At 37.3% G+C, this 27,498-nt stretch overlaps 3 protein-coding genes across 3 annotated transcripts in view; 1 reads left to right on the forward strand and 2 right to left on the reverse strand.

Annotated features, from left to right (window-relative positions):
• The window catches only part of LOC134648924 (speract receptor), a 60,384-nt gene extending 55,034 nt beyond the window's left edge, over positions 1–5,350 (reverse strand). Inside the window, exon 1 of the mRNA XM_063503546.1 lies at positions 5,119–5,350. Coding sequence (XP_063359616.1) covers positions 5,119–5,142 — 24 coding nt within the window. The 5' untranslated portion in view covers positions 5,143–5,350. The remainder of the gene's footprint in view (positions 1–5,118) is intronic.
• Positions 5,351–12,975: 7,625 nt separating this feature from the next.
• On the reverse strand, positions 12,976–18,471 carry LOC134648890 (uncharacterized). Its single transcript, XM_063503485.1, has 6 exons — positions 18,352–18,471; positions 18,049–18,248; positions 17,267–17,374; positions 17,004–17,186; positions 13,494–16,870; positions 12,976–13,148 (listed from the first exon to the last, which is right to left on the reverse strand). Exons 1-6 carry the CDS (start codon positions 18,381–18,383, stop codon positions 13,137–13,139), a joined length of 3,912 nt encoding a protein of 1,303 aa, XP_063359555.1. The 5' UTR covers positions 18,384–18,471; the 3' UTR covers positions 12,976–13,136.
• A 1,129-nt stretch (positions 18,472–19,600) lies between these two features.
• LOC134648891 (syntenin-1-like) lies at positions 19,601–21,688 on the forward strand. Its single transcript, XM_063503486.1, has 5 exons — positions 19,601–19,676; positions 19,794–20,025; positions 20,274–20,605; positions 20,975–21,238; positions 21,447–21,688. The coding sequence occupies exons 2-5, from the start codon at positions 19,795–19,797 to the stop codon at positions 21,493–21,495; spliced, it is 876 nt and encodes a 291-aa protein (XP_063359556.1). The 5' UTR covers positions 19,601–19,676; position 19,794; the 3' UTR covers positions 21,496–21,688.
• The last annotated feature ends 5,810 nt before the right edge of the window (positions 21,689–27,498 follow it).

A 27,498-nucleotide genomic window follows, 5' to 3' on the forward strand; every position in this document is an offset into this window, starting at 1 on the left:
TTTACTTGGTGGTAATGTTTGTTTAACCCTTGTGCCTAAAAAATCCCCGCAACGCTTAGGATTCGAAGTTTCGAACTAATGCAGCGCTTGTGTAGCGAGCTAGCCTAGCGAGTAGAGCGAGCCAATTTTGGAATCTTTCTCTTGCTCGGTTATTCATATAGGTTACACGGCGGCGTTAAACAACAACTTTATTTTTGGTGGTTTTTGAAATTTCATAGTCATAGTCATTTATTTATAATATTTTAAATATTACATGTCAATTTATTTAGGTATTAGGTTTCGTTGTTATATAATATTCAAATTAATTAAGTAATCAGCTTAATTAAGATATCAAGATAGGTACAATTACAATGTCAGTTATTCAATGAAATTAGATACATTACATTATTATTAATAAATTACATTTACAAATAATAAATAAATAAATAAATATAAATAAATATTATGGGACAATCTTACACAAATCGACCTAGTCCCACGGTAAGCTCATAAGGCTTGTGTTGTGGGTACTAGACGACGATATATATAATAATATAGATACATATAAGTACTTAAATACATAGAAAACATCCATAACTAAGGAACAAATATTTGTGATGAACACACAAATAAATGCCCTTACCGGGATTCGAACCCGGGACCTCCAGCTTCGTAGGCAGGGTCACTACCGAGGTCACTACGGTCACTACGGAGGCCGATGAAGGTAGGAATTATTCGGTAGGTCAAAAAAATCTTTAACATCGTAAAAAGAGCTTCATTCCTCTGACTTGTTCCGACGGCTAGCAACAGAATTAGTTGAACCAAAATTGAATTCATCTTTCCGACTGTCCCAGCTATTGAATTGAGCGGAATATTAATTTTATATCTGATTTTCTTGTTCGACTGCACGAGACGTGCTTTATTGCAATTCAGTTGGACTACTTATTGAGCTGACGCTACCTACTCCTTAACGTTAAGTGCTCGCAATAGAACTATAAGTAGTTTATTGGGTTATCGAGACTAATAACAAATAAATAATCAAGTGCATATTTAAGACGAAACAGGAGCTGAGATTTAAATATTTTAGGTAAATATACCCGTCTCGCTAACGGAAGCGGCTCCTAAAACTTGTGCGATAAGGACAAGGCGAAAAACCCTGCATAAAAATCTCAAAAAACGAGGTTTCGTACTCGACTGTTTCCTCCCCCAAAACTTAACCAAATGTGACGAAATTTTGAGATCTAAATCGTAATGAAATTATCTTTGTCGGACCGTTTTGTTTTTTCGGCAAATTGATATCAGAGGGCCTACCGCGAACCACGTTCAACGTGTTGCCTCTCTGTCGCACTTGTAAATTCGTACGTAAGTGTGACAGGGAGGCAACACGTCGAACGTGGTTCGCGGTAGGCCCTCAGTTTTGATTACCACGCCTCTCATTGCCGCATTGTCATTTAGGTTATTTTGGTCATTTTTGAAGGGCTCTAGCGCCTTAAAAAACAAAAATATCAAAAAAAGCAAAACGCCGACCGACACAGATATTGACAATATTGATCTGTATTGAAAAAAACATTGCTCTAGCTTCAAAACCCACGGAGGAAACAGTCGAGTACGTTTGTATGGAGAAATGACCACTCCTGTTGGCTCTTAATCAACATTGAAATGGAATCTAGCTGCAGGACAATATCTGATCCAAAAAAAGCTAGGTACTAATTCAATCCGGAGGTCCTGCATATCTTAATTTCGTTACTTGCCTCTCTATCACTCTTGCATATTCGAGCAGCAGGGGCATATAATGAAAATTGGATTTTCGCGGTACGCTCGCAGCCTTTAATCTTTCAGACCCTCACACTACCATTAAAATAAGAATACAATGTATCAAAATAATTATAACTACGACCCTACGTCATAATGGTATCATATATGTATGTCGTGGTACGTCCGTAACGCCCCATAGTATATAAACAATTAAACATATGTATTACCAATGCCTTCAAATTTATTAGAGGTATTGGGTTATATTTCCTATTTTCCTAGGAAAATGAATGCTGAAATCATTGATTCGAGCCGGAGTTCGAACACTTCGAACCCACAACCAGTTTGGAAGCGACAGGCCTTACTCCTTAGCCACTTGTTAGCCACCTATGCTATATGTACCTATATATCATGTAAATTCTACATCATCATGTTTTGATCGCAGAATAACATCATTCGATTCATTAATATTCCCATCCAGTATTGTAGGTACCGTGTTGATGGCGCGATCGCCCGCATCACCGAACAATGAGACCTGCGCCCGCGCTAGCTTCGCGCTAGATACATGCTAATGTAATGATGGATTAGACAACCATCGAATCCTAAAAATAGACCTAGAAGTATAGTGTAGTAAGTATAGAACTAGTATTCTATCCCACCATGCATAATAATAAACGGCCATTGGAATACTAGTTTTTTTTTTTTTAATTGTCTGTGCGAGAATACGGTAAACAAATTGTATGAGTATTTATTCCATTGTTTGTTATAATTAAAGGTAAAAAGCTTTTCTAAAGCCCCTCTTGCATGTGTGATTGAAGTGTTCGATTAAATAGACATTCTATTTGAAATTTGTAATTTAACGTATGATTTGCAAACTCATAATTTGATTCTTTCAAGTAACACTAAATCTGGCACGTAAAAAGAGAAAGTACCGTAAAACGAGGTGACTTTAGGAAATTTTGGGGATACTTTGATAGTTTTAAAACTGCCACTAAATTATCATTATTCATTATTTTCTCGAACTGTTCGTGTAACAAGTTAGATTATTATACATACTTGTTTACCTACTACTAAAAAATCCGAATAAAAATATGTAACGGCTGAAAAACTGAAATATCGAAGTCGCCCCTGCATTTGAAAGTCACCCCGGTTTACGGTAGTGAGTTAAATACTCAATAGTCCTGGTTAAGAGAAAAGGAAAAAAATAGGGTTAAAGGCACAATATTTACCCCGTAATAATAACTAGGTATATTAGTTTATGACTTAGGTAAAGAGCTTTATTAACATTTGCGTATTTTTCGCTTGCAATTAATGATGTCATTCCTCACCGTGAAAATAAATATGTATACATAAATATGTATAACCAACCACCATCAAAAGTACAAAACTCGACACGCGTTTCGCCGACGGAACATCATCAAGAGATACTGGAGAGTCTGGCGTAGGGCTTCCAATACCGGGATCCCGGTATTTCGGGATCCCGGGATCCCGTCTTTTTAAACGCATTTTTCAATACCGGTATTTTAAAGGCAATACCGGGATCCCGGTATTTAAAAAAATGAGGGAAATGTGCAGTATAAACCCTTTAAATCCATTATATTCGGCTGTATCAAAAAGCTAACTAAACGTCAGGCGCATCTAGAGTTAGACCAAGAAAAGTCTGCAACGATTTTGATAGCACGCGCAGTGCAAGTGTTATATTAAATGTCAAACTTCTATGAAATTATGAGGTACAAATAACACTTGGACTGCGTACTGCGTACTGCGTATGCTATCAAAATCGTTGCAGACTTTACTTGGTCTAACTCTAACTGGTCTCTAGCCCGCATTTTATTATTGAAACAAGATCGTTGCCTAATGCGTCAGATAAATATTTGGTGGTTGGTGGTGGATGAATCCTGAAGTTATGTGAGTGATGAATATAATGATAGTGACATTAACATTAACATAATTAGTTCTTATAATTTTATCAAAAATTAAAACGAAAGAGCAAGGATAACTGTAATAATGGCAAACCATTTTTGACGGAAATTTGAAAAAATGTTGAATGGTTGGTTAAGTTGGACTACAAATGTGACTGGTGAGGTGAAGTCAATAAATTGGATAAAATTATTGCCAACCTGGAGTGTGAAATAAAATTATTGCAGATGGCGGCATTGATTGTTTTTTGTTGTAATAGCTTTTACGATATATCTGGTATTCCAGTGAGCCTTTCTAATTCCCCTCTTTAATAAAACTATACATTTTTAAGCGATTCATATCCAATACCGGGATCCCGGGATCCCGGTATTGATGAAGGCAGTTTCGGTATTAATACCGGTATTGTGAGAAGTCCGGTATTTGGAAGCCCAAGTCTGGCGTCTGTTATTTAAGGTGATATATACATACTTATATTTATAGCTAGCTAGAGTTTATTAAAATTCGATTCTGAGATTATTATCGCCGCCGCTTACAAGATATAGGGGTACAACTAATATCCACAGGAGGTACCTAGTGCATGGATAAAACTATGTGCCACAAAAGTATCCGCAATCATGTTTTATAACTTCTACAGGTCGCATTCAAAAATTATCTACCACAGACTAATTGCTTAACATATAACGTAACACAAAATTGTATCTTTTTATTAAACTATTAAAGAATCCGATTGATGCTGAAAATACACATAATACCTATAACAAATGCAATACTTCATTTCAAACTAGTCGCAACTGAAATAGGTAGGTCTATTAGCTTATCGATAAGCCGGTGATGATGTAAATCGATTTTTACTTGGAATAAAGTTACAATATTATTTTTGCGTTTTATTACTTGTTCATTAGTAATAACGTGTTCATGGAAAAATATGACGAAATCCTTTTATGTCAAATGGAAGGAAAAATGTTCAGGACGGGGAAAATTGAATAATACATGAAAATTAAAGGAAAAGAGAGGCCTACAGAGATAATCCCCAATCCAAACCTAATGGAAAAATAACGATTTGGTAGTTTGTTTTATACCGGGTAATAACCATACCGAAAAAATTGTCCAATAAAATATTAGGATATTGGGATTTTATTAGGATAATTAACGTAGTAATGGAAAAAAAGTTAATGATTACTATTTTATTTTAACTTTTAACCTATACTTAAATACAATGTTTAGTTATAATATCGTAATTGAGTTAATTTTATAATTTCCGAAATATATTTACTTTGTTTCCGTCACCAATAATTTGTAGATAAGTACTGAGTTTAGTATCGACGCCTATTATTTAGTAACCCGGAAGTGCTACGAGCGCTACGTGTCGTAGCACTAGAGCCATCGCTAGATCCTTATTCGCATCATTTCAGTTAGTCATTATTTTAACATAAAGTTACAACATAATTAACTAAAAGTAACACATACGTTTATCCATTGCCAAGTATTCATGATGTCACTCGAACTTTCACTTCACAACAAATTCCACATACAATTCTTTAAACTAAGTCATTACAAGTCGCGATCTATTTTCCGCACAGTTTCGCCATGCCGTAAAGTTTTCCCGCTAGGCGGCGGGCGGGCGCGTTCGTCCGGCGGCGAGTGCTGACTGGCGGAGCGGCGTGACAACAGTCTCTCTGTTCTGACATTTCCCTCCTGACTCATTCCACGATCGCTCACATTTTACTCACTTGTCAAGAACAACTCTACAACGTTTGGAGTAGTAAACGTATGGTGGTTTAACATTTTTTAACACAACTCAAAACACATAAAATTTAGAGCAGCGGTCGGCAACCTTTTAGCAGCCAAGGGCCACATAGTAGTTAACTAAGTTGACGCGGGCCGCACTTTGTTAAAATTTATGACTTTATCAGACATTGTCGTTTGTCAATATTACATACAAAATAGCCAGGGAGGCTCGCGGGCCGCAAGTGACAGGTTCACGGGCCGCATGCGACCCGCGGGCCGCGGGTTGTCGACCGCTGATTTAGAGCATTAAACGCATAAAATATACACGCTTATTTATTTCAAGGGTAAACATAAATAAGGCTTTATCTTGTACAGGAACTCCCTCAAAGTTATTATATATATTATTGCTATTACTACCTATTCCTAAACTTTCCAAAGACCTACCTAAGTCAGGCAAAAATATAAAATGTAATTTTGTATTATATTATTAATATAATATCTAAATCGACACCGTGAGTGGTGTAGGTTGAGGACTAGACTAGACATTTTTTATTTCATCAATTGGCATGCCTGCTGACATGAATGAGTTACATAAGCGTAGTGAGTGGTCAAGGCAAACGTGCTCGTGTTATAGGCACCGCTTATCGGTACGTTTAAGTTTAATGCTATTAGGTTGCGTACTTTGATACAAAATAAGTGTACCAGAAACCACAATAGGTATAGTTTGTTACATTGAGGACGTTTTCGCGGTTTTCGTATTAGCAGATAATTACTGCTTATACTATGTGTATACGTTTAGGTGGGGGTAAGTGACACAATAGAGTTACGAGTTAGTTAAAGATATTAAAAAATAAATTAAATGATAAAAAAAAACTTCTGATGCATAAATCAAATTAACGTAACACATACCTACTTACGCAGTACCTAGGAGTTTCCTCATAGGAACAGTTTCTCTTACCTCGAGTAATATAAACAATTTCTACCATAATATGTACTTACACGTGTATTTCGCTAAACAACTGCGACGAAGGAGACCCTAAGTCCTAACTGTGAATCCTTATTGCTTGCAGTTCAAATTATAACTGTCAGAGATCACTTACCTCGGTGCCTCGGACACGTAAAAAGCTCCAATTTTGTTTTGCTTGTTAAGTATTAGAAATTCAGAGAGAGTCTCTATTGAATCACTCGACTCTATGCGATGGTAGCGTGGATAGCCTCAAAAATGTAAGTTTACCCCGTCAACACACGCAAGCGCACACACATACACGCAAACACACACACCCATTTACACACGTACGTACGCTCTGAATTATTTAATTTATGCATGTAATGTGAAATTGTCTTTATACACTTGTCCCGATATGTAATACAATTTGCAAATAGTTTATTTCGGAAACAACTATTGTAAACAATGATTGCAATGATTAAATGATTAAATGAATGATTAAATGATTAAACCTCAAACGGAAGAGCGTGGTTTCCTGATACATATGTATGCTCATCTATATATACTAGGAAATTCCAGCCATATTTTGTAACTGTAATTTGTTTGTTACCCTAATAAACATTTTCATTTCATTTCAACTCCCATTTCAAGTCAGAAAAAATTGGTGTTCCCTCTTACTGTCGCTATACGCGTGAAGCGAATTCTCTCGGAGCTTCGATCAACACGGGCTTCCGACACGTCGGAAGGGATAGGCCCAAGCGATATCTTGACATTCAAATCATTCTGCCTTTTTCGCGAGGGGGAACGTGCACACAGTCGCACTTCTCACACACTTACGTACAAAATCCAATCTGTAATGACGACACAAATACATAGAAAATGACACCCTACACAGACAAGTCTTGCACACCTCGATCAGAGGGCCTACCGTGAACCACGTTCGACGTGTTGCCTCTCTGTCGCACTTGTAAATTCGTAAGTAAGTGTGACAGGGAGGCAACGCGTTGAACGTGGTTCGCGGTAAGGCCTCTGTTTTTGTGTACGGACAAATCACAAGTGTCACAACACGCACACTAACACATTTCCGTCAAAGAATTTTATTGTTTTCTGAGAGTCGGAGTTGTCGCTCGACCGATCCGCAATTTGTACTGAGCGAGCAAAATCGATAAATCCAGCAATTACATGAGACTAAAATATAATAATTGTGTTTAAATGTAATTAAACGTATGACATGTAAAAAAATATTACATGTGAAATGTAACACCTTTTTTTTGTAAATTTGATGTCCCCGACCTCTTTTTACAACAAAAAACGGAGCAATTAGGAATTTTTTCTGCTGCTGTGTTCACTCGCGCGTCTGGACTCGGTCTAGTTTAAAATCCGAGCGCAACTAGTTTTATTAACGCGCTAGATCAGTTGATCTTGTACCTAGGCAGAGGGGAAATAGTGCGAATGCCGTCTCCCTTCCGTGTTGCTTTAAGTCTCGGAGCGTATTTGGGTTAAGGTTTGCCTGAATCAACTAAGCAGAATTATTGTTAAGATATCATATTTAGGTATTATATGTACTTATAAAAATTTACTTTACGTTCACTCACCAGTCTCGATGTTAAAAGTTGTTCGATTTTCGACACAAAATTCACTGACTTCATGTAGGTACTTACACACAATTTCAATTTCCGCTTGTGGAACGAAGCGTAGTTGAAAATCCCGATTGAAAAACCTCAATGCTTGCGCGAATTTCTGAATTTCCCACATTCGGTATTGAATCGGTAACACCTACTAACCTGAAAGCAGTGACGTGTTCTGGTTATGACAGAATTTATTCTGCAAAACTAATTCACCTGCAACTTACCCTATATCTACGTGGATTTTTCATGAAAAATAGACCTTACGTTACTAGACTAGAGAAACATTACCTGCTAATCATTAATTCAAGAGAGCTCAAAAGAGTTAGAAACCTACCATAACTTTGTACCTACACTTAAAAGACACGTTTACGCGTGTAAAGTCGCAGGCAAGATCCAGTTGTGTTCACAGTTTCTGTTATAATGCCAACTGAAAAGTCGTTGTGTATTTTAACTGTCTAAGCTAACTTTGCACCGACTTGAACAAAACAAAGTGAGCAAGTGTCATAATAAACATCATATTTTCATAGAAATTTGACATTAATAATGACATGACCATACTTTGTCATTGCAGTTGCCATACACAGTTGGTCATCTGTAATGTTGTTTCGTTTCTAAAAATGTAAAAGTTCAAGTTCCAAGAAAAACATCTTGCAGGTAGGTAATGTATATTTATGAGGAAAGCGAAAACCTCACCACTCTCGTAGTTGGATAAATTGTCTATTTGCCGTCAACATTTTGAAAGGCAATTTTAATTAAGGAAAAGGGTGATTCTCAAGACGAGCATACCAACGTTCTATTGCTGCGTTTCAAATATTGATTACAATAGGTACAATCAGGGCCGGATTAACCCTAAGGCAGAGTAGGCAACTGCCTATGGGCCCCGCCTCGGCTAGGGGGCCCCGCCTCTGCTAGGGGGCCCCGGCGGCCCCGCGCGCGCCAAAAAAAAATGTGTTTCATATGGCCAAAATTCATAAATATTTTTTTATGGTACCTACTTATACCTAATGTCCAATATCAGTTTCTCAGACACACAATCATCAAATGATTATGTAAATTATGTTATTTTATCGCTTTTAAAGTCTGTAAATCGAGCTCGAATTTCAGGCTCCCGAGGGCCTAAAACCTCATTAATGAAACTTCGGCCCTCCGAGTAACTCTTGTATGACACATATATTATTGTTGAGTAACATTTGACGATTGGTTCGTATCAGAGCGCTGCTTTCTTACAGCTCGACCTTCGGCGTCGCTTTTTAACAAATATAAACATTGATTTCAGAAGCTTGGCCTTTTGCTTCGCATGAAAGCTCACCTCGCTGGTTATAAGTACGCTTCGGGCTTGTTCAGTAATGTGGAGATTGCTGAGCTCGACCTTCAGCCTCACTTTTTACCTCAATTTTTGGTTCGTCTACCAAATCTCTTCTTCAGCTTAGCCTTTGGCCTCGCTGCGCCAAGCTTAGCCTGCGGTCTCGCTTTTTAATACAATGGATATTGGTTGGCGTCTGTGATCTAGCTGAGCTTACCCTGAAGCACGGCTTTGACCTCGCATGAAAGCTCGCCTCATTGGGTAACTTCGGATTTTTAGGCTTTTTTAACACGCTTTCACAATTTTTTCACAAAAAATTTCGCGCTCGCTGCGCTCGCGATCTTTATTGCTTTTCCGATTTACCCTGTACTTACATGCTAGTTTGACTCATTAATTAATAATCATTTAAACACATGTAAAATATTTAGGTTAATTTTAATTATGTGGCTCGTATGGTCGGACAATCGCTGTTCAGCCTCGCAAAATATTTAACTACTTATTGAGAAAAAAAGAGCTCTCCCCACACTGGACGCAAGGAGGAATCAGCAAAAACTAATATAAAAAACCTTTATGTCCACGCAAGAGCGAAAAAGACATCGTTCGGCATGTTCGGATCGGCTCCACCGACACCTGAAGGTTGAAATTAAAACCGCAAACTTACTTCCCTGTACTGAACAACTGAACTTATGTATGCAGAATTAACTGTAAGGGGGCCCCGAGCATTGCACTGCCTAGGGGCCCCGACATGCTTAATCCGGCCCTGGGTACAATTACCTAAACCTAAATTACAATTTCTTACGATTATAGGTACTGCTTTTCGCTAATACGTTGATATTATTGGGAGCATAATTAAATTTGGAAGCTTGCAAAAGCCCTCATTTCCGAAGTAGGCAGGCAGGTATAACGAAGTGATTCCAATTTGACACTCCGTGGGCTTCCAAATTAAAGGTTCCGCTTTTGATAATCAAGACACATTTCTTCTGATCAAAATAAGGCCTTGGGTCGTTAGTTATCTTCATCAAGTTTTCCTGTTGATATATTGTACAATTTACTCGTATATATTAGTTTTCAATTTTATATTGGTCTTTGGTCTGGCTCATAGTTTAAAGTACCTACCTAGGTAATCCGTTCTGTTCTAATGCTTAACAACCCTATAGAAATCGTAGGGTTGATATACGTTACATATGTTATTTTAAAGCCCCTTAAGAGTTTTATTAGTTACTTTAAAAATACTACATATTGTAATATAATTAAGGGCCCAAAATAATTAGCATCTAAGTATAGGTACCAATTGGGTTCTTTATCATAAAGAAATTTTATTTTTCCCTATAATAAAGTACCTAAGTTAAGGACTTGTTTTCTTTGCTTATCTTTCCTAATTTATTTTCTTACTTTTTAATAGTCATTTAATCTTATCAACTTAGCTCATTCCAAAAACTTCAGAAGAGGAAGGACTAGCCATAATCATTAATCATGTCTTTATCAGGATTGCATCCAATGCTCGAGGCTGGAACCCATTAATCTGAGATTACAGCAAGTTTCTGATTTCAGTTATCTGACTTTTAATAGATATTACACGACGAACCGACAATACGGAAAACCGATTTTTATTATTGGTAATCTTGTTTGTTTATTGCCTCTTCGGCTATTAAGACCGGTATCAGACGATTTCAAGAGTCCACCTCTCTACTTAACTACCCAATAACTAAGAAAAGAAAAGTTATGACGGAGTTACAGCACCTAGTGAAATTAAAAGCTGCTGGGAAACCGGAAGTTATTGTCAATGAAATATGGACGTACGCAAAAGTCACTTCTAAAAAAAATAGATAGGTACCTAATACTATTATTTGTATGTCTTGTCCATATCTCAGGACCATGGGGTCCTGGACCTTTGGGAGGCGGGCGTGGGGCCGAAGCCAACAGCGCAGAGGCCCTTTAAGACACTTTAATCTAAAAGCAAGGGATATTATTTTTATGGTTATATTCAGTGTTATATTACAATCTGCACAAATGTAACGTAAAGTGAACAATACATGTCATTTAGAACTGGCTGTTCCAAACTTGTTTACTTACGTAGAGTTTGTAGGTGGTGTTTCAAAGAGCTTTCTGTAACTCGGAACCGTGCAAGGAGCAAGTTTAATTCATCTGATTAAAGCCTTACAGGCTTCAGCGCCTGCCGTGTTGTGGCATATTCGTACCTACATCTACCAATGACTTACAAGTGTGAGTTTGTCTTAGACATCCTAATAGAGTTAAAGTAGTTAACAGTCGAAGTTTCCGTTTGTTTAGTTTGGTTTATTTTTCCTCAGAGACCTACTTGTTCAACGTGTTTCCTAATATCAACGTGTTTCGGTTTAAGTCTTTGTTTTAAATAAACTAATATGACGATGAAAAATGCGCGTCATCAGAAGCCATAGCGTTTAAGTACTCGCCACTCCGGATGTGCTACATCACATGCGCGTTGCCTACCGCTAATTATGTAATAGCGTTTTATATTAAGTCTCAATTTCGTTTCTTTATTTTATTACAATATGCTTTGCATTGTACATTTTTGATCCCTGAATCTGTTTGGGTACCTACCTTCACCATGAATAGGTATTTTTAAAAGTCAACTACCTATACTGACCTACCCTACCCACACTTGACCTACTTTACATACCTGGGAAACTTTTCTGAACTTTAACGATATTTTCAGAAAGAATTTGGTTCGTAATCGTTCCCCGTGTAACAAACGACTGCTGAATAGGTTCCCGAACTAATTTAAAGTTCCAACATAAATCAATCTGGGGCCCAATTTGAGTCGAAGGAGTGACAAAAGGTGACTTACGTATTGGCTATGGTCAACATGCCGATACTTCTATAATAAATAGGTGGCAATGTCGTGATGTGGCAAACCAAATTATGAAAGACGACCGTCCATATGCGACACCTCCAATTGCTGTCAGATAGTATCTAGCACAGAATAGATAACAATACACTCCTTTTTTTGGGCAGTCGGGTAATAACACCTCTACTACCTAGTACCACACCTCTACTACGTTACAGAATTCACACTGTATGACAACGAATCCCGTTCCTCCCTAACGCATGAGTCGCAAGACACGTTTTCATTCTCAAGACTGTGCCTTGTTGGCTGCCCGGAGCAGCCATGAGCCAAGCGTTTCTGAACAAAAGATTGGAATACCACTGACGTGACGGTGGTCACCATACGGAACTTGGAAAACGGAAGGTGACGTGGTGATTTTTATTATTATCTGTAGATCATATTAAACAATGAATTGTACGTAATGTAGATTAGGGATGATATTGGTATGCTAATTCTATAGTACCAAGTGAATTAATAAATAGCTACTATACTGCTACAAATATTGATGTACGAACTAAGTACGTAGGAAATATTGTAGTCATTGGTGGTTTTAATTGTTATACCTGTGGTCACACAAGGCCCGAAGAAGTGAAATTATAAATCGAGTACTTATGACCATTAGCAGATTATTTTGTGGTAGTTGTGAAGACTAGTTACATTATGTCTATCAATTAAATATTATTTTTTATATTAACGTACCTAACGTACCTAATACTAATCAGCTACATTTAGCTACGCCTTCAATTAGTTCTTAGCTAACTAGAATAACTTCTTATTCTTACCAATACCGTCCAATAGGTATGTTTGAATGTCTAAAAGGATGTGTAAATAAAAGGTAAATGATTGGCTATACTTACCAACTATACAAACATTTAATTAATATAACTTACAACCCAGTAATACTTATTCAACATCACAGATAAATACTTAGGATGATGCGTATACCATTTAAAAAATCCAAGTTTATAATATTCAGTAATTAATCTTTATTTATGGACGCATACCGGATGATTTTTACTGCACTTTCTGAAAAGAAAAAAAAAACATGTTTTTAAGTTACATTCAGTCCTGTTTCGGTTTAGGTTTCACAGTACATTTAGTCGAAAACACTTTCCCCAACCCAACCCAACCCAAGCAAAAAACGTAAGATTAAAGGAAAATGCTTGATCGAAGCAAATCATGTAGATACTTCTACTAGAAGAAAACTTCAGTCGAATCTAGGTTACGAAACACCGGTTTCGTAGGCGGCCGAAGGGGATCATTGCATGCAACCATCAGTGGATTAACATTAATGTAATGTGATTTGCAGAGATGAGGCAAGCAGCGAAACTTGCTAATATTATTGTATTTTATAGTAAAGCACATAATTACCATTGTTATTTCCGGAAATATGGTGCTGAGGTTGAAATTGGCGCGCGACGTAGCAGGGAAAGTAGCGAGCGAACGGTCGGCGGGCGCGTTCACCAGGTGGCTGTTGAACAGCTCGTGCTGATACTGCGGTGCCATGCCGTTCCCCACGTAGTTCGCGAGCGACAGCTCTTCCGACAACATGTTGGGACCCTTCTTACTCTGACCCTTATTCTGCCAGAACAGGTTAGCATCGCTCCACTCCTCTGTCTCTGTCACTTTAGCCCGCTTGTTTTGATACTTTTTATTTTCCTTCTTGGAACATTCCAGTTTGTGTTTCGTACCAGATTCTCGTCTAGAACTCTTGTAATTAGAAGGAACTTTATCTTGGAAGACTGGGTTACCGCGCATTTTAAACTCCTCGTATTTATTGTTGGTATAATTGCACTCCGCTTGGTTGTAATCCACGAAATCGCCAGTAAAAGGAGCACTTGTGTAGCTGCCAGTCATTATATTCGCGCTGCCCGACATAAAATTGGAATAGAATGAATTAGATATAGTATTAGTGGTGGCGTTATATAATGTTGTTCCGGAGAATTGTTGGCCAGTGTAACTGTTGTCAGAATAATCCAGTATAGGAGGAAAATGGGACACCTGAGCGACACTCGTGTCTTGTGAGGTATTGAAATCACCGTACTTTTGGGACGGGGCCATAAACTTTGGACCGATGTGATCTTGAACCTTCTGTGTGCAATTGCCACTTCGAATTAATGCTTCTGCGGAATAATTATTCTTATGAACCTTTGTGCTTTTCTCGGACTTATTTGTTTTTGGTTTCTGTTGCGAAAATTGGCCCATGTTTTCATAAGAATGCTTTGGATCGTTAAAAACATAACACGGTTGCGGTAAATTAATTTCAACGCGTGACGACATTGGTTTACGGTTGACATCATTAGAGAATTGCGCATTACTCTGTTTTGCCGCGATCGGTTTCGGAGTTTCCGTAGTAGAGCCATGATAACGTGAAGTTGCATTGTCGGAGGAACGGTTCATAAGTTGGGTAACAGACAAAAAGTTACCACAGTTCTGAATGTCTGGCTGGACACTGATTCTATTTGATAAATCTGCATTTCTCTTCTTGTCGTGAGGTCCTAAAGCCAGATCTCCGACCAATGTTGGTAGATTTATAGGCGGAGGTTCAATGCTTATCTCCGTCGTGCCTAGAGGTCTCGCCGAAGGCCAAACCTGAAAATCTTCCTGAGCAGGTTGGGCTGAAAAATTATGTATAGCAATAGGGAAATAATTTCCCTCGTGTTGGTCTTGCTTTTTAGAAGAGTGTTCTACTTGACCATATGGTTGCTTGTGAGGTTCTTTCATTTCCGTTTGTGGTGGGTTGCAATTGTTTTGCATTGGGCGCAGCTCGGACGTCATCCAATTGATATGCATTTTATTTGGTGACTTTTTGTTGTATTTCTCAGGTAATTGCTGTCTAATAGTTTCATTGGGTGGTTTCACAATATTTTGCAAACTGGGATCCGGGATAATTTTGGTTTCATATTGTTTGGTTACAGCAGATTTGATTGAGGCATTCGGTTGGACGTGTTCTAGATGGAGATAATTCTGGTGTTTATTCGTCAATGTTTTAGAAGCACTAGTATTGTTATAAAAGCACATATCTTCTGACCATAGATTCGTAGGTTGTGGAGTTGAATAAAAGCTTGTTATAGTTTCCGCAAACGAAGCCATGGGTTTGCTTGAAGAATCTTTTTTACTGGAAGCTGATACCAGCGGGACATGGAACTCTGGGTTGAATGGGTTGTAAGACGAAGAATATGTGGGGGCTGTCGCGGTGGTTAGGATATCTTTACTAAATGTATTCGAATTTGTGGTGCAATTTACGAAATCAAATCCTTTGTGCGACCAACCAAGATCAATGTCATATGTTAACCGAGACGATCCAATTTTCATAAGGTTATCCTCAACGTTTGTGTAATCTGATTTATTTTTACTGTATTTCTCCATGGCACATGGATAGAGCCCGAGGCTATTAAATTCGTGGCCTGAAGCGATACTGCTTGTGCTATAAATAGTGCTTTTGACAGTGTTGAACGGGTCGCTCTTGTAGAATAAGTTACTGTTGCTGACGTAAGATGACGACTGGCTCGGGATGGATTTGCTTATACTGCAGTCAAAGTCAAGGCCGAAGGTGTCAGACTGTGTCGTCGTTATTATTAGTGATGGCATTGGTAAACTCAAGAACGGGTTCTCATTGGACGGATTTGACGCTGCAACGGAACTAGAAGTTTTTGCTACCGATTTGCTATGGATATTACTGTCCAAATATTTATTTTGTGATGATTGTTTTTCGGAAATAGCTGTTGAGGTAGGTTGTTTATGTATTGGTTTTGTTTTGACGTCATTATTAGTGCTAGGTTTTTCAAAATATATCTCGTTTGGTGCAGGAGGCATAGCTATTTGTGCACTAGTGTCTTTGACATTGGTATGAACGGTGTTTGAAGCGTCTTCTGCAGGACTGTCCGCCCGATTGCCACTGACGAGAGGGAAAGACATGAGGAATGCAGCTGTAGGAGAGGCTGCTAAGAATTCCTCAGCTAGCTCTAGCCGAGCATTTCCACCATCTACTCCACTCTCACACAGTGATGTATCTAGAATATTTGGTAATTTATTTTCTTTGTCTTTATCCTCCACTGACGTTGACTTCAAAGATATGTTTACTTCTTTGAGGATTTCATTTCTATTTGTTTGAACAGGTGGCGAAATCGCCTTTTGATTTTCATTTACCTTTTCGACAGTTTTTATTGTGATTGAGTTTGGTGTTTCTCCTGCTTTTGAGGTATTAATAGTTACTTTTGTAACACTACTTTCGTCCTCTTTCTTTTTCTGACTTTGGACAACATTGTCATCTACATTTGTAGGTTTAATTTTGGTTATTGGATCTTTTGAACATTTAACTTCTGTATCAGTTGCTAACACTTCTTTTTGTTTTTCTATGGACGGATTTTTGTTATTTTTCAGGTTTGTTTCAACAGTGACATTATTAGTTTGTTTCTTATTTACTGATTCTTGAACAGTTTTTGGTACATTTGGCTTCTTTTTTACTTTTTTAGTGGTATCATTCTTAGATCTGGAGTTCACTTTTTTTGTTTTTGTTGCTGATAGTGGTCGCGAGTAAGCAGATATTGGTAAAATGTTCACCATGGTGGTTTTGGTTGTATCTCCACCGGTTCTATTCACTATGGGTGCAGAAGGTTTATTTAAAGTCTGTATGTTTCCACCACCATCCACTATAACAAAAGCTGGTGGCACTGCTGGCAAGAATAATGGTCTTTGGGGAAACAGGTATGGAGCAGCCGGCAACACCACTATAGTGTTTTCAGTTCCTGGAATTTTAAAAGAGGTGTAGATTAGGACAGGTAAAACTGTTAGACTCACATATTTGACAAGACAAGCTATTTTTATGTAATAATTTAATAATGAACCCTAAGTTTAAGGTATAAAAGAATAGGTACTAACTTTTTTTGTCATTCAAGGTTGATTTCGGCAATATTTTCGGTGGTTGTAGAGGTACTTGATTTAATCTTAGTTTTTCTTTCTTTGATTTTCCTTCCACTGTAACATTGGTTGTCAGAATTTGCTTTTCCTTAAGAGCTTTTCTTTTTGACTTTTGTAGCATTAATAGTTTAACATATTTTCCATCTGCAACATATCAAAAATAGTCTGTTTCAAGTATACATACTATAATTTTAATTTTTAATTTTGGTTTAATAGAAACTTACTTTGCATTTTTTTACTGAAGCTTGTATGAACTTGTGTTGATGCATCCTTGGATTCAGGATTCTGTTTGCTTGCTTCAATTTTTACTTGAAGAGCTAAAATTTCAGCCCCTGTAATAATATTACAAATATACATCATTATAAATGTTTGTTGTATAGTGGCATAATAGATATGATATTCAGTTAAGGAGCCCACAGATTACAAGTTCTCCGGACAATATCAGCCTGTCAGTTAAACGGAAAAGGTGACAGTTCCGAACAACTGACAGGCTGATATTGTCCGCCGAACTGGTAATCTGTGGGCCCCTTTACTTCATAAAAAGATACAACATATATTGAGCCGAGTGTGGGACTAGGACAATTTGTATGAAATGATTCCATAGTATTTCTTATTATTTGAACTATTTCTTAACATAAATAAATATATCTCGTCCAAAGGGCACCAAGACATATTAGTGGGTCAGTTCTACCATGTGAGTTCAAGGACAACAGTAAAATATTAAAATACACTAAAATGTATTGAAATGTAGCAAATTAAGCTTATTTTATTCGGAATCACATAATTATATCAGATGAGACTCATATCACACATACATAAATTAAGTCTATGGTTGTGCACTGCCTTATAGTATGTATAAAATTCTCTTGAATAGTAAATGACTATAAATTACTATTAAACTATTTATTTACCATATTTTGTGTGTACAACTTTTTGTGTCAATATTCCTATAGATGAAAATTGAGCATAATATAAATTATGTCTGTTACCTCTCCATTTGACTTACTCAGTTGTGTTTTTTCTTGTGCACAATTTGTGAGGCATGCGATGGCTTTCTGTACAATTTCAATTTTCGGGTACTGGACATTATCTGAATCCTTTTCCGATGGATTGTCTACTTTGTTGATTGCTTTAACGGCTTCACCGAGTTTTGTAATTGCATCATTGAATTTGTTACGCCTTTGTCTTTCCCACTCGCGGCAACGGCTGAAAAGAAAACATTTAATTATATCAACAACTACGTACAATTGCATGAAAATAAATGATAGCTTTATGGATGATAGCGACATCTTCATCATTCAACACTCACCTTGGCGTTCGAGCTTTTGATGTCGTTTCCATAGTATGAATTATGGTTATTAAACAGTTTTCTTATTACATAGGGAAGCTGTGGATTCTATACACGAATCTTTAAAATTATTTATTATACTTTTCGCCTTAAATTCCTTAAAACGACTGCAATAACAATTCTGCCTGTGCCTGACAGTTCACACTTCACAGTAGTGACAGTGACAGTGACATCAGTGCCATGATACAGGAGGTATATTTCCAAAACGCGTCAAATTAATTCTCTAAAGTGCCCTCTACATGCGGTGAAAGCTAAAGTGGAGTCTAGACGAGATATTTTTCGCCAATCTGATGAAATTGTCCGATCAAACCAGGACGTGCGGACGCAAACGCCAATTTGATTCCCCGATCAAATCAGTAGGTGCGGACACAAAAAATGCCAATTTTCGAAGTTAGTATCTATGGAATGCAATTGGTGATTAAATTGTGTACGTGTGGACGCTAGATGAGATTGGCGTCAATTATTTTCCTGATGAAGTCGGTCGATTTGCCCAGCTCGTCTGGACTCTACTTATTAGACAGTAATAGCTTTAATACAAGGGCGTACCGGGACGCGATATGGTTCAGTCTGCAGATATCTCATTATCTCCCTCCCTCAGTCATAGTAACGTCCTCGTCGGACGCACGGCAAACCACTCGATCGAATAGACCTCGAACCGTACCAAGGCAATGTATTGGTCCGGTACGCCCGTGCTTTTATGCAGCCGTACAAACAGTCAACTCAATCGTAAAAAGCAATTTAGACTCTCGCGCGAGCCGAGCCGCGAGCCGCGCCACGAGACGCGAGTGTAAGCGGTGGGCTCGCGACTCGTCTTGTGGCTCGCAAGCTCGTCGAGCTAATATAATTTAAACACTAACGGCACGGCATAAGGTTTATAACCGAATGACAAGCCGAACGCGAGTGTAAGCGGTGGACTCGCGTCTCGTGGCGCGGCTCGTCTCGTGGCTCGCGCGAGAGTCTAAACCGAGTGTAAATCGCTTTTAAACGGCTATGACATTCTGTGTATGTTCTGTGTTCTTGGTCGCTCGCATTGGTTGGTTCCTGTATTTTAATTGGTTTATATTATATTTATGTTTTTTTCTGACGTGCATAGCATACATATCGCATGTCTGTATTATTGTGACTAAGGTTGGGCCTTTCCCTGTGGGTTTAATTATTTTATTAAACTTGTTCGTGTAGGTAAAAATAAGTTTTCTGCGCGTATACTAGTTTCGCTTTGGTTTAACTGGGAGATATCTTCGTAATAAAGTCCGTCATACTTTATTTTGTTGTTGTAATAAGATAAGGTGAGTGATTTTCCGATTGTTAGTACTTCAATTAGAAACTATGCTGTAAGTTGACCTTAATACTTTACTGTTTGTTTCCTTTGTAACGTAGTAATTGTTTCATTTATAGGCCGCAAGGATGTCGCTGTACCCTTCTCTGGAGGACATGAAGGTGGACACGATGGTGCGGGCCCAGATGGCCCAGCATCAGGCTCCACCACCCTACACTCACAACCACCTGCCAGTGGCAGCTGCCCCATCCGCCCCTGCCCCAACTGGCCAATTCTACCCCTCCTTGGGAGAATACATGGGCCTTGAGTTCTCTGAAAGTGTCATAGCTGCAAATATGCCAGAATATCGAATGCAAACCGTAAGTTATCACCAGTGCTGACCCGAGCCCTTGATCAGGGTAGACCCCCCCCCCCCTCGCCACACTCGCGTCTTTTAAAAAAGAAATTTTCTCATTTGCCATTTTGGCGCCCCCCTTGCCATCCGGCGCCTAGAGCGGCCGCTCCACTCGCTCTACCCTAGATCCGGCCCTGGTTATCACTATCCATAAAGATTCAAGACTTATTGTGCATTGATGTATGCTTAGTATTGTGTAACCCTACATTTCAGGTTCAATCTGGAGGTGCAGTAACCAACCTGATAGCTCCCCTATCATCTCAATCAGTGTCCCTACCGAAAGCTACTGTAACCAATGCCATAAGGCAGGTGGTTCTCTGCAAAGATGCAGATGGCAAGTGTGGGGTCCGTCTGCATTCCGTCAACAGTGGTGTGTTTGTGTGTTATGTTGCTACTGGGAGCCCTGCGGCTCTGGCCGGGCTCAGGTTTGGAGACCAAGTGCTGGAGATCAATGATGTGGCACTTGCTGGCATGACTATGGAGAAGTGCCATGAGTTGTTGAGAAAGGCGCCTGTTAATGGAATCACTATGGCAGTGAGGGACAGGTACATTGAAATGATTTTCATCTTATACCTATTACTATTAAATATTGTAACAATAAAATACACTATCCATTTCCAATCTGATTCATATTAATACATGAGATAACATAACATTACTGTGATTATAGAACATGTTACTGTCTGTTTTACAATGGCAATGTTTTCCCATTCTGAAAGACAATAGAACTACAGTTAAAACAGTATATAACAACTTTCCTCATAACAACAAATCGGGTACAACGAAATTTGGAGTCTGTCTTGACACAATATGAGTATTTAAGTTTTACTGGCTACCAGTCATAACAACCATAATCTTCATTATAAACGATTTTGACTACATAATATATTTTTATAAGATCATTTCATTTCTAGGCCTTTTGAGAGGACTATTACCCTGCACAAAGACTCCATTGGACATGTGGGCTTCCACTTCAAAGACGGGAAGGTTGTTGGTCTAGTGAAGGATTCATCTGCGGCTCGCAACGGCATGCTGACTGACCATCAGCTAATGGAAGTGAACACAATCAATGTTGTTGGAATGAAAGATAAAGAAATATCAAAAGTCATTGATAACAGCCCGTCTGTTGTAAACATAACAATTATTCCACACTATATTTACAAGCACATGATAAGCAAGTAAGTACTTGATGCAATTGCAACATTGAAATTTATCTCTATTTAACAAAGAGAATTAATTATACATTCCTATTTTAAAATGAATCAACTTGCAGGTTGATACTCATTGTGGTTAATTCAGTCATTGGAAATAAAGCTATTGAAATTAATTTATAGTTAATGTATTTAACATAATACTTTTTAATGTAAAATGTGGTTTCTTTTCCAGGATGTCTTCGTCACTGTTCAAGGAGTTTGATCGTACACCAGCTGTCTAAGTTAAGTTTTTTTTACACAAATTATCTGATATTTAAGGCTCAATATATACATGCATTTCTTTAGTCACGAATTTATAAAGAGGTAACACATTTATCGTAATTGGCACAGTTGTTTTTACAAAGTCAGAACTCGTTTTTCATTGGTTAAGCTTAATTTCTTTTTAAACCTATTGCATATATTTAATTGTGTTTTTAAAAAGGAACACTTTGTCAGTTATCAATTGTGCATCAAAGTGGTACATTTTACGCTTAAGAAGAACGCAACTATTTGTGCTATTTTAGTCTTTAGGGGCTGTGAATTGAGATTGTGTCAAGGCAAGTAGCTAGTGGCAAGAAGGCCTTAACAATCTGCCATTGTTTAAAGTCCTTATCTAACGGAATTACCGCCGTCTGGGTACACGGTGCTAATTAGACTGCCCTAGTTTTGATCATTTAGTAGGTAAAGAAGTTGTGAGTCACCATAACTGACCAGAGTTTGCGATCCGTTGTGAAAGATACCGCGTGAGTCACTATATAGGCATGGACGTAATAACAGAAACTATGTTGTTTAGTGAAAGGCTACTTAGTTTTAAAGTGATTTTTAAAGGAAGGAAGTGAAGGTTTAATGCTGAAGAATTTATCAAATATTTTTTTATGTATGGACGGTCGTAAGAACAATGCCGGTGTCTTCACATTTATACAGACTAAATTTCTTAAGATAAGTAAATATTGTTAGGGCAAACTAAATCTCGACCCCATCGGAAATCGGAATCGGGCCCCAAGAATTTTTTTTAACCGTGTAGCCATTTTGCGACAGTTTTTGTTGTTAGATCAGGTTCATCTGATTTAGCATTGAAAAGCAATTTGAAAAACTTTGAACTATTTAATACCTTTACCTTGTCTGTCTGGTAACACTCATGATTGTTAGATATATGTTAGGCATATGAATTTTATGTATGCACACTGAATATAGGTACCAAAAGAGTCAATCTATGGAACTTGCTAACTATGTAGACAAAAGTCTAGTAAATTCATCTTTTTTGACAGATACAATATGGCGGTTTGTTTACATAGTTAGCAAGTTCTATAGAATGACATTTTACTCCTCAGCACCCTGTCAGCACCCATGTCAGTAATGCACAAGTACCTAAGTATACACTTCTAATTTAAAGACTGGGGTTTTTTTAACTTTATCATTTTCAACTCAACCCGTAGTGTATAGTTGTACGTTCGATTTTCTGCCAAATATGACCGCTTGGTTTTTAATCAAGCAGTTTATTCAACTATTTATAGACTGTTACTTTCCATATTTGTAGTTATACGATATTTTATAACCTTTACACACTAACACTATAATATGTATGTGTTATATTAGAAAAAATAGAGTTGATTTACTTAATATTTACTTTATTACAGTTACAGGAATAATATTTTAAAAGTGCCATTATTGTCAATATCGATTATATTTAAACATTTTGATAATTGTAATCATATTTGATTGTGTGTGTTAATAAATGATTGATTTATTAATATGTATAATAAATTTTGATTTTCAATACGTAGAAGAAGTGGTCTTGATTTATATGTAGAATAAAATATTCTTTACGTTATTTGTAGATATAATATTATATTTCAAAATAAGATAGATGGTAATATGACTGAATGTTGGTTGACCAAAGAGTTATTGATTGTATGTAACAGAGTAGTAACGTTTAAGAAAAAAACGTACCTCTTAGTTAGACAGCCGAACAGACGTTGTACTGACCAAATGCTGTAGTCGCTGACAATTTCTTTAGTCAAAGACAACTTTAAAAAAAAACTACATCAGTTGTCTTGTCTATGTCACCGTAAAATTGTAAACACTCGTCATATTATAATCTCGCTAGTTACATTATAAACTGACGGTAGGGAGATTATAATCTAACCTAAGCTAACCTACGTTAGATTATAAACTAACGGGTTCACAATCTTACGGTGTCATCTACTTCGAAGCACGAATTTATCTTGGACTTTACACAATCAATGAATCTTTGACGAAATACAACTTAAATATGAATACAACACAATGTATTTTGTTACAAATGTATTTTGTAGCGTAGCCCACCGCTTAGAAATAGGTACATTTTCAGACTTGTCATTTAAATAAATCAAATTCAAATTATTTATGCATTTGTGCCATAATTGTGCAAGAAATCATGTCGTCGACATAAAATGTTCCTGTTGAATGAAATGACATGTCTCAAAATATTTCTACTTCTAAGCGACGAGAAATTTAAGTAAGATACACTTTATTTTCAGTACTCTTAGGTTACATTTCTTACCGAAAAACATAATCGTCCGTGTTTTCTTACAGATCTTCTAAGTATTAAGTTTTCAATGCTATCATTATTATCTATCTTATTCATTACGTTAAGAAGTAAGTAAACATAATTACGTAAGTTGTTAGTTTATCCACTGTAATAATATATGTGTAGGTATAGCTGGTCAAGCAGATCTTGTCAGTAGAAAGGTGGCAAATTTGAAAAATTTAGGCGCGAAGGGATATCGTCCCATAGAAAATTTGAATTACGCGCCTTTTTTTACTGACAAGATTTCCTTGACCAGCTATATACTTATATTCTTTTATACAAAATAAAGTATATTTAAAAAATGGTAATAGCATTACTATTATTCATACTACCTACTTACATACTTAGGTCCTTAGCTTCTTACTTTTAATTATGTTGAGTAAAACCCAATGTCTTGATTTGATGTCTACATATTATGATACACTGTGGGTGGGTCCAGTGTTGGCAAGTGAGTTGAGATGAATGATCGTTACCTACCTACACACAGCTACATTATAATACCTACTAATTGATTGTAAAACGTTATTGAATAAGTGAAAGTAAAAAATGAGTGAATTTTATTTAAGTCCACGGTCTAAATACCTTGAATAAACTGAAGGGATTGAAAGTCGCGCGTGCGACTTTCAATCCAGAGCTCGTGGGTTCAAATCTCGGCTCGTACCACTGAGTTTTGCTGAACTTATATACGATACCTATATGATTTTGATATTTACTACCGACTACGTCTTTTATTATTTAACTTTTTGTAAGAAATAAATAACATTTATTCATTTTGACAACTTAGTGATTCCTGTAGGGGGTGGAAGTTTGTAGGTATGAGGAATCAATTGAGGAAAAAATAAGCTACACAATTTACAAATTCCACGCAGACGAAGTCGCGGGCAAAAGCTAGTACCCAATCCATATGTCAATCCCTACTTGCTAGCACTCCACAAAGTACCCTAATGACACGAGGTAAGAGCCACGATCTTGACTGCGGTATTCAAGCCTGTTACTTGGACTAAATCTAGAGCCGCTGACATACCTACACCGAATACTTGGCGGAACAATTTCGTAGGCATTGCAATACCTACATATATAGTAATAGATATAGATAGATAGCTATTCCTTTAACGAGTGAACCTATGCTTTGAAAGTTTGACAATTACTTACCCATGAATCATCAGAACCTAGTACATACCTACCACCTAACCTAAAAAAACGTGTTATGAAAAGAGCAACTGGATGCCGATGGCCTCACGAGTCACGACCTAGAGTCGCGACGCAAATGAAAATTTTAAAAATGCACTAGCACTTTCTATCTGAAACGTGAAAAAAAGGCCTTGCAAAATGAATTTTGGTTCATGGTTTAGCTGACAGGGATCAGCAGTGTAACAATCAATTTTAAACTTTGCCTACTGGGCTACTGCAAACCTAAAAAGTCAGATAAACTGAAAAAAAAACTGCTTAACATTTTATCATAATAAACAAGAAGTATGTATGTAAGCGGTGGTCGAGTGGATCTGACCGACTTTTAATTCGGAGGTCGCGGGTTTAAATCCTGGCTCGTACCAATAAGTTTTTCGGAACTTATGTACGAAATATCATTTGATATTTACCACTAGCTTTTCGGTGAAGGAAAACATCGTGAGGAAACCTGCATACATCTGCGAAGAAATTCAAAGCTGTATGTGAAGTTCCCAATCCGCATTGGGCTAGCGTGGGGACTATATCCCAAGCCCTCTCGCGCATGAGAGGAGGCCTGTGCCCAGAAGTGGGACGTATATAGGCTGAATTATTTTATTTATTAAACAAGAAACGTTTCTCAACTGAAATTAGTTTTTTAATTTACATGCTTAACTTAACGTATTCCGAATATTAGGAAGGGTATCGCAGCGCAATATAAATACCTACCTATATTTAAGTAGTGCGGTGCCGCAGTGCAAGTAAAACTATAAAACACCTACCTACTAAAATACTGTTCTACCTTAGAGGTGGCCAGGGGGCGCCATAAGCCCTCAGTATGAAGTGAACATACTTGGAAAAATTCGACCTATGCCGCCGTGGCCCGGTGGCCGAGTGGCAACAGGCACCTGCCGCGATAGCAGAGGACGCTGGTTCGATTCCAGCCTGGGGTACTGGAGGCTTGGGTCACTTTCTAAGTGGGCGTTTTTTTGGTGGGCACTTTCTAAGGGGACACCCTACACTTTTTTTTCAAATTTGGGATTTTTTATGTTATTTCTACTCAGAATCACGAGCTCTTTTTATCCTAATAGGAGAAAAAAAGTGTCCCAAAATTTGACTGACTTAATATAAAAGAAATAGACACACAAAGCAGAACAAAAACGTCAACAAATGTGGATCCCAATGACGTTTCGCACCATTTGCATTGATGATAAAAACGCTTACGTTAATTTTGAGTCAAGATAAATGTTTCGTACAGAAAAGAGCTTAATGTCGTAAGCATTAAGTGTCAAATTTGCAAACATAAGTACCAACACTGTTAAAAAAATTAGTCCGATGGCACTAAACGTAACGTATTTACGTCAAACAACGTCAAACGAGAATAATGAACGAATGGAGTCACTTTGGTACACTTTAATATATATTAATACTGTACAGAAAAACCAATTGAAGTAATAAATAAAACAAATTTAATTTAACCGGGAGCTCAAATAAAATTAAATCGTGGTTCAAATTCAAACAAATTTAATTTTTAATAAGTATACGTCTTTAAATACTAATTTCTTTGAAATAAATTCAACTTATTAAATAAATTAACTGTGTATTTTAGATCTACATTTACTCATCGCACGGGTGCACGGGGACATTTATATGTAGGTACTGATTGGATTTTTTTTATAAAGTCCATACTTTATAAAAAAATCCTGTGGTTGTCACTGTGTTCAGACAGGTTTAGCATTTACAGTTAGTCGATATAAGCCCTTATTGGTGGTGTATATGTCGGAAACAGGGAAATGGGCCGAACACACAAGTGCCGTTTTGCCTTGTTTAAAACTGCATCACCCCTATCTCTTGCTATAATTAAATAGCAGTCCACTTTGCACGTCGCATAAGTTTTCTTGGAAATTTTGAATTTAAACATAATATTATTCCTTACGAATTCCATATAAAAATATAAAAAAATATTGACCTCACATCGACTCATTAGATTTTTGTTTCTGACATCCCTTCTTTGGTACTAACAAATTAATTTATTCAAAACCATAAAATTACCACCAGATTACATAAATTATGTAATGCTATCCAAAGAACTAACCGAAAGAAATACATTCCATCCTTTTTCCTTGTCTTATCATTGTTATTTTTACATATTTTAACGGCACATTTCGTAATTGTTGACAACTTCACATTTGAGCGTTTCAAACAAGACTAAACGAAAAAGTAACGCGTGATCTGTTTTAACGTTACTTTTGTGGGGCCATTTTTTGCGGCTGATTGGGTATCCAGTTCTTTATTCTATATCAATGCAAAATTTCCATACATTTTTCGATCTTTCCATTCCGCGACCGCCATACAAAGTCTATGAAAAATGGTGACGTAATGGAAATAAAAACCTTAGGACACTTTTTTCTCCTATTAGGATACAAAGAGCTCGTGATTCTGAGTAGAAATAATATAAAAAATCCCAAATTTGAAAAAAAAGTGTAGGGGATAACAAAAAAAAAAACCGGCC

This window comes from Cydia amplana, chromosome 6 (genome assembly GCF_948474715.1).
Source record: "Cydia amplana chromosome 6, ilCydAmpl1.1, whole genome shotgun sequence".
NCBI lineage: Eukaryota > Metazoa > Arthropoda > Insecta > Lepidoptera > Tortricidae > Cydia > Cydia amplana.

Coding starts and splice junctions, on each gene's coding strand:
- LOC134648890 (XM_063503485.1), bottom strand. CDS start 18,383: ATGGAAACGACATCAAAAGCTCGAACGCCAAG. Junction 17,187..17,266: donor CTTCAGTAAAAAAATGCAAA/GTAAGTTTCTAT, acceptor GATATGTTGCAG/ATGGAAAATATGTTAAACTA. Junction 16,871..17,003: donor AACCTTGAATGACAAAAAAA/GTTAGTACCTAT, acceptor TTAAAATTCCAG/GAACTGAAAACACTATAGTG.
- LOC134648891 (XM_063503486.1), top strand. CDS start 19,795: ATGTCGCTGTACCCTTCTCTGGAGGACATGAAGGTGGACACGATGGTG. Junction 20,026..20,273: donor CAGAATATCGAATGCAAACC/GTAAGTTATCAC, acceptor CCTACATTTCAG/GTTCAATCTGGAGGTGCAGT. Junction 21,239..21,446: donor TACAAGCACATGATAAGCAA/GTAAGTACTTGA, acceptor TTTCTTTTCCAG/GATGTCTTCGTCACTGTTCA.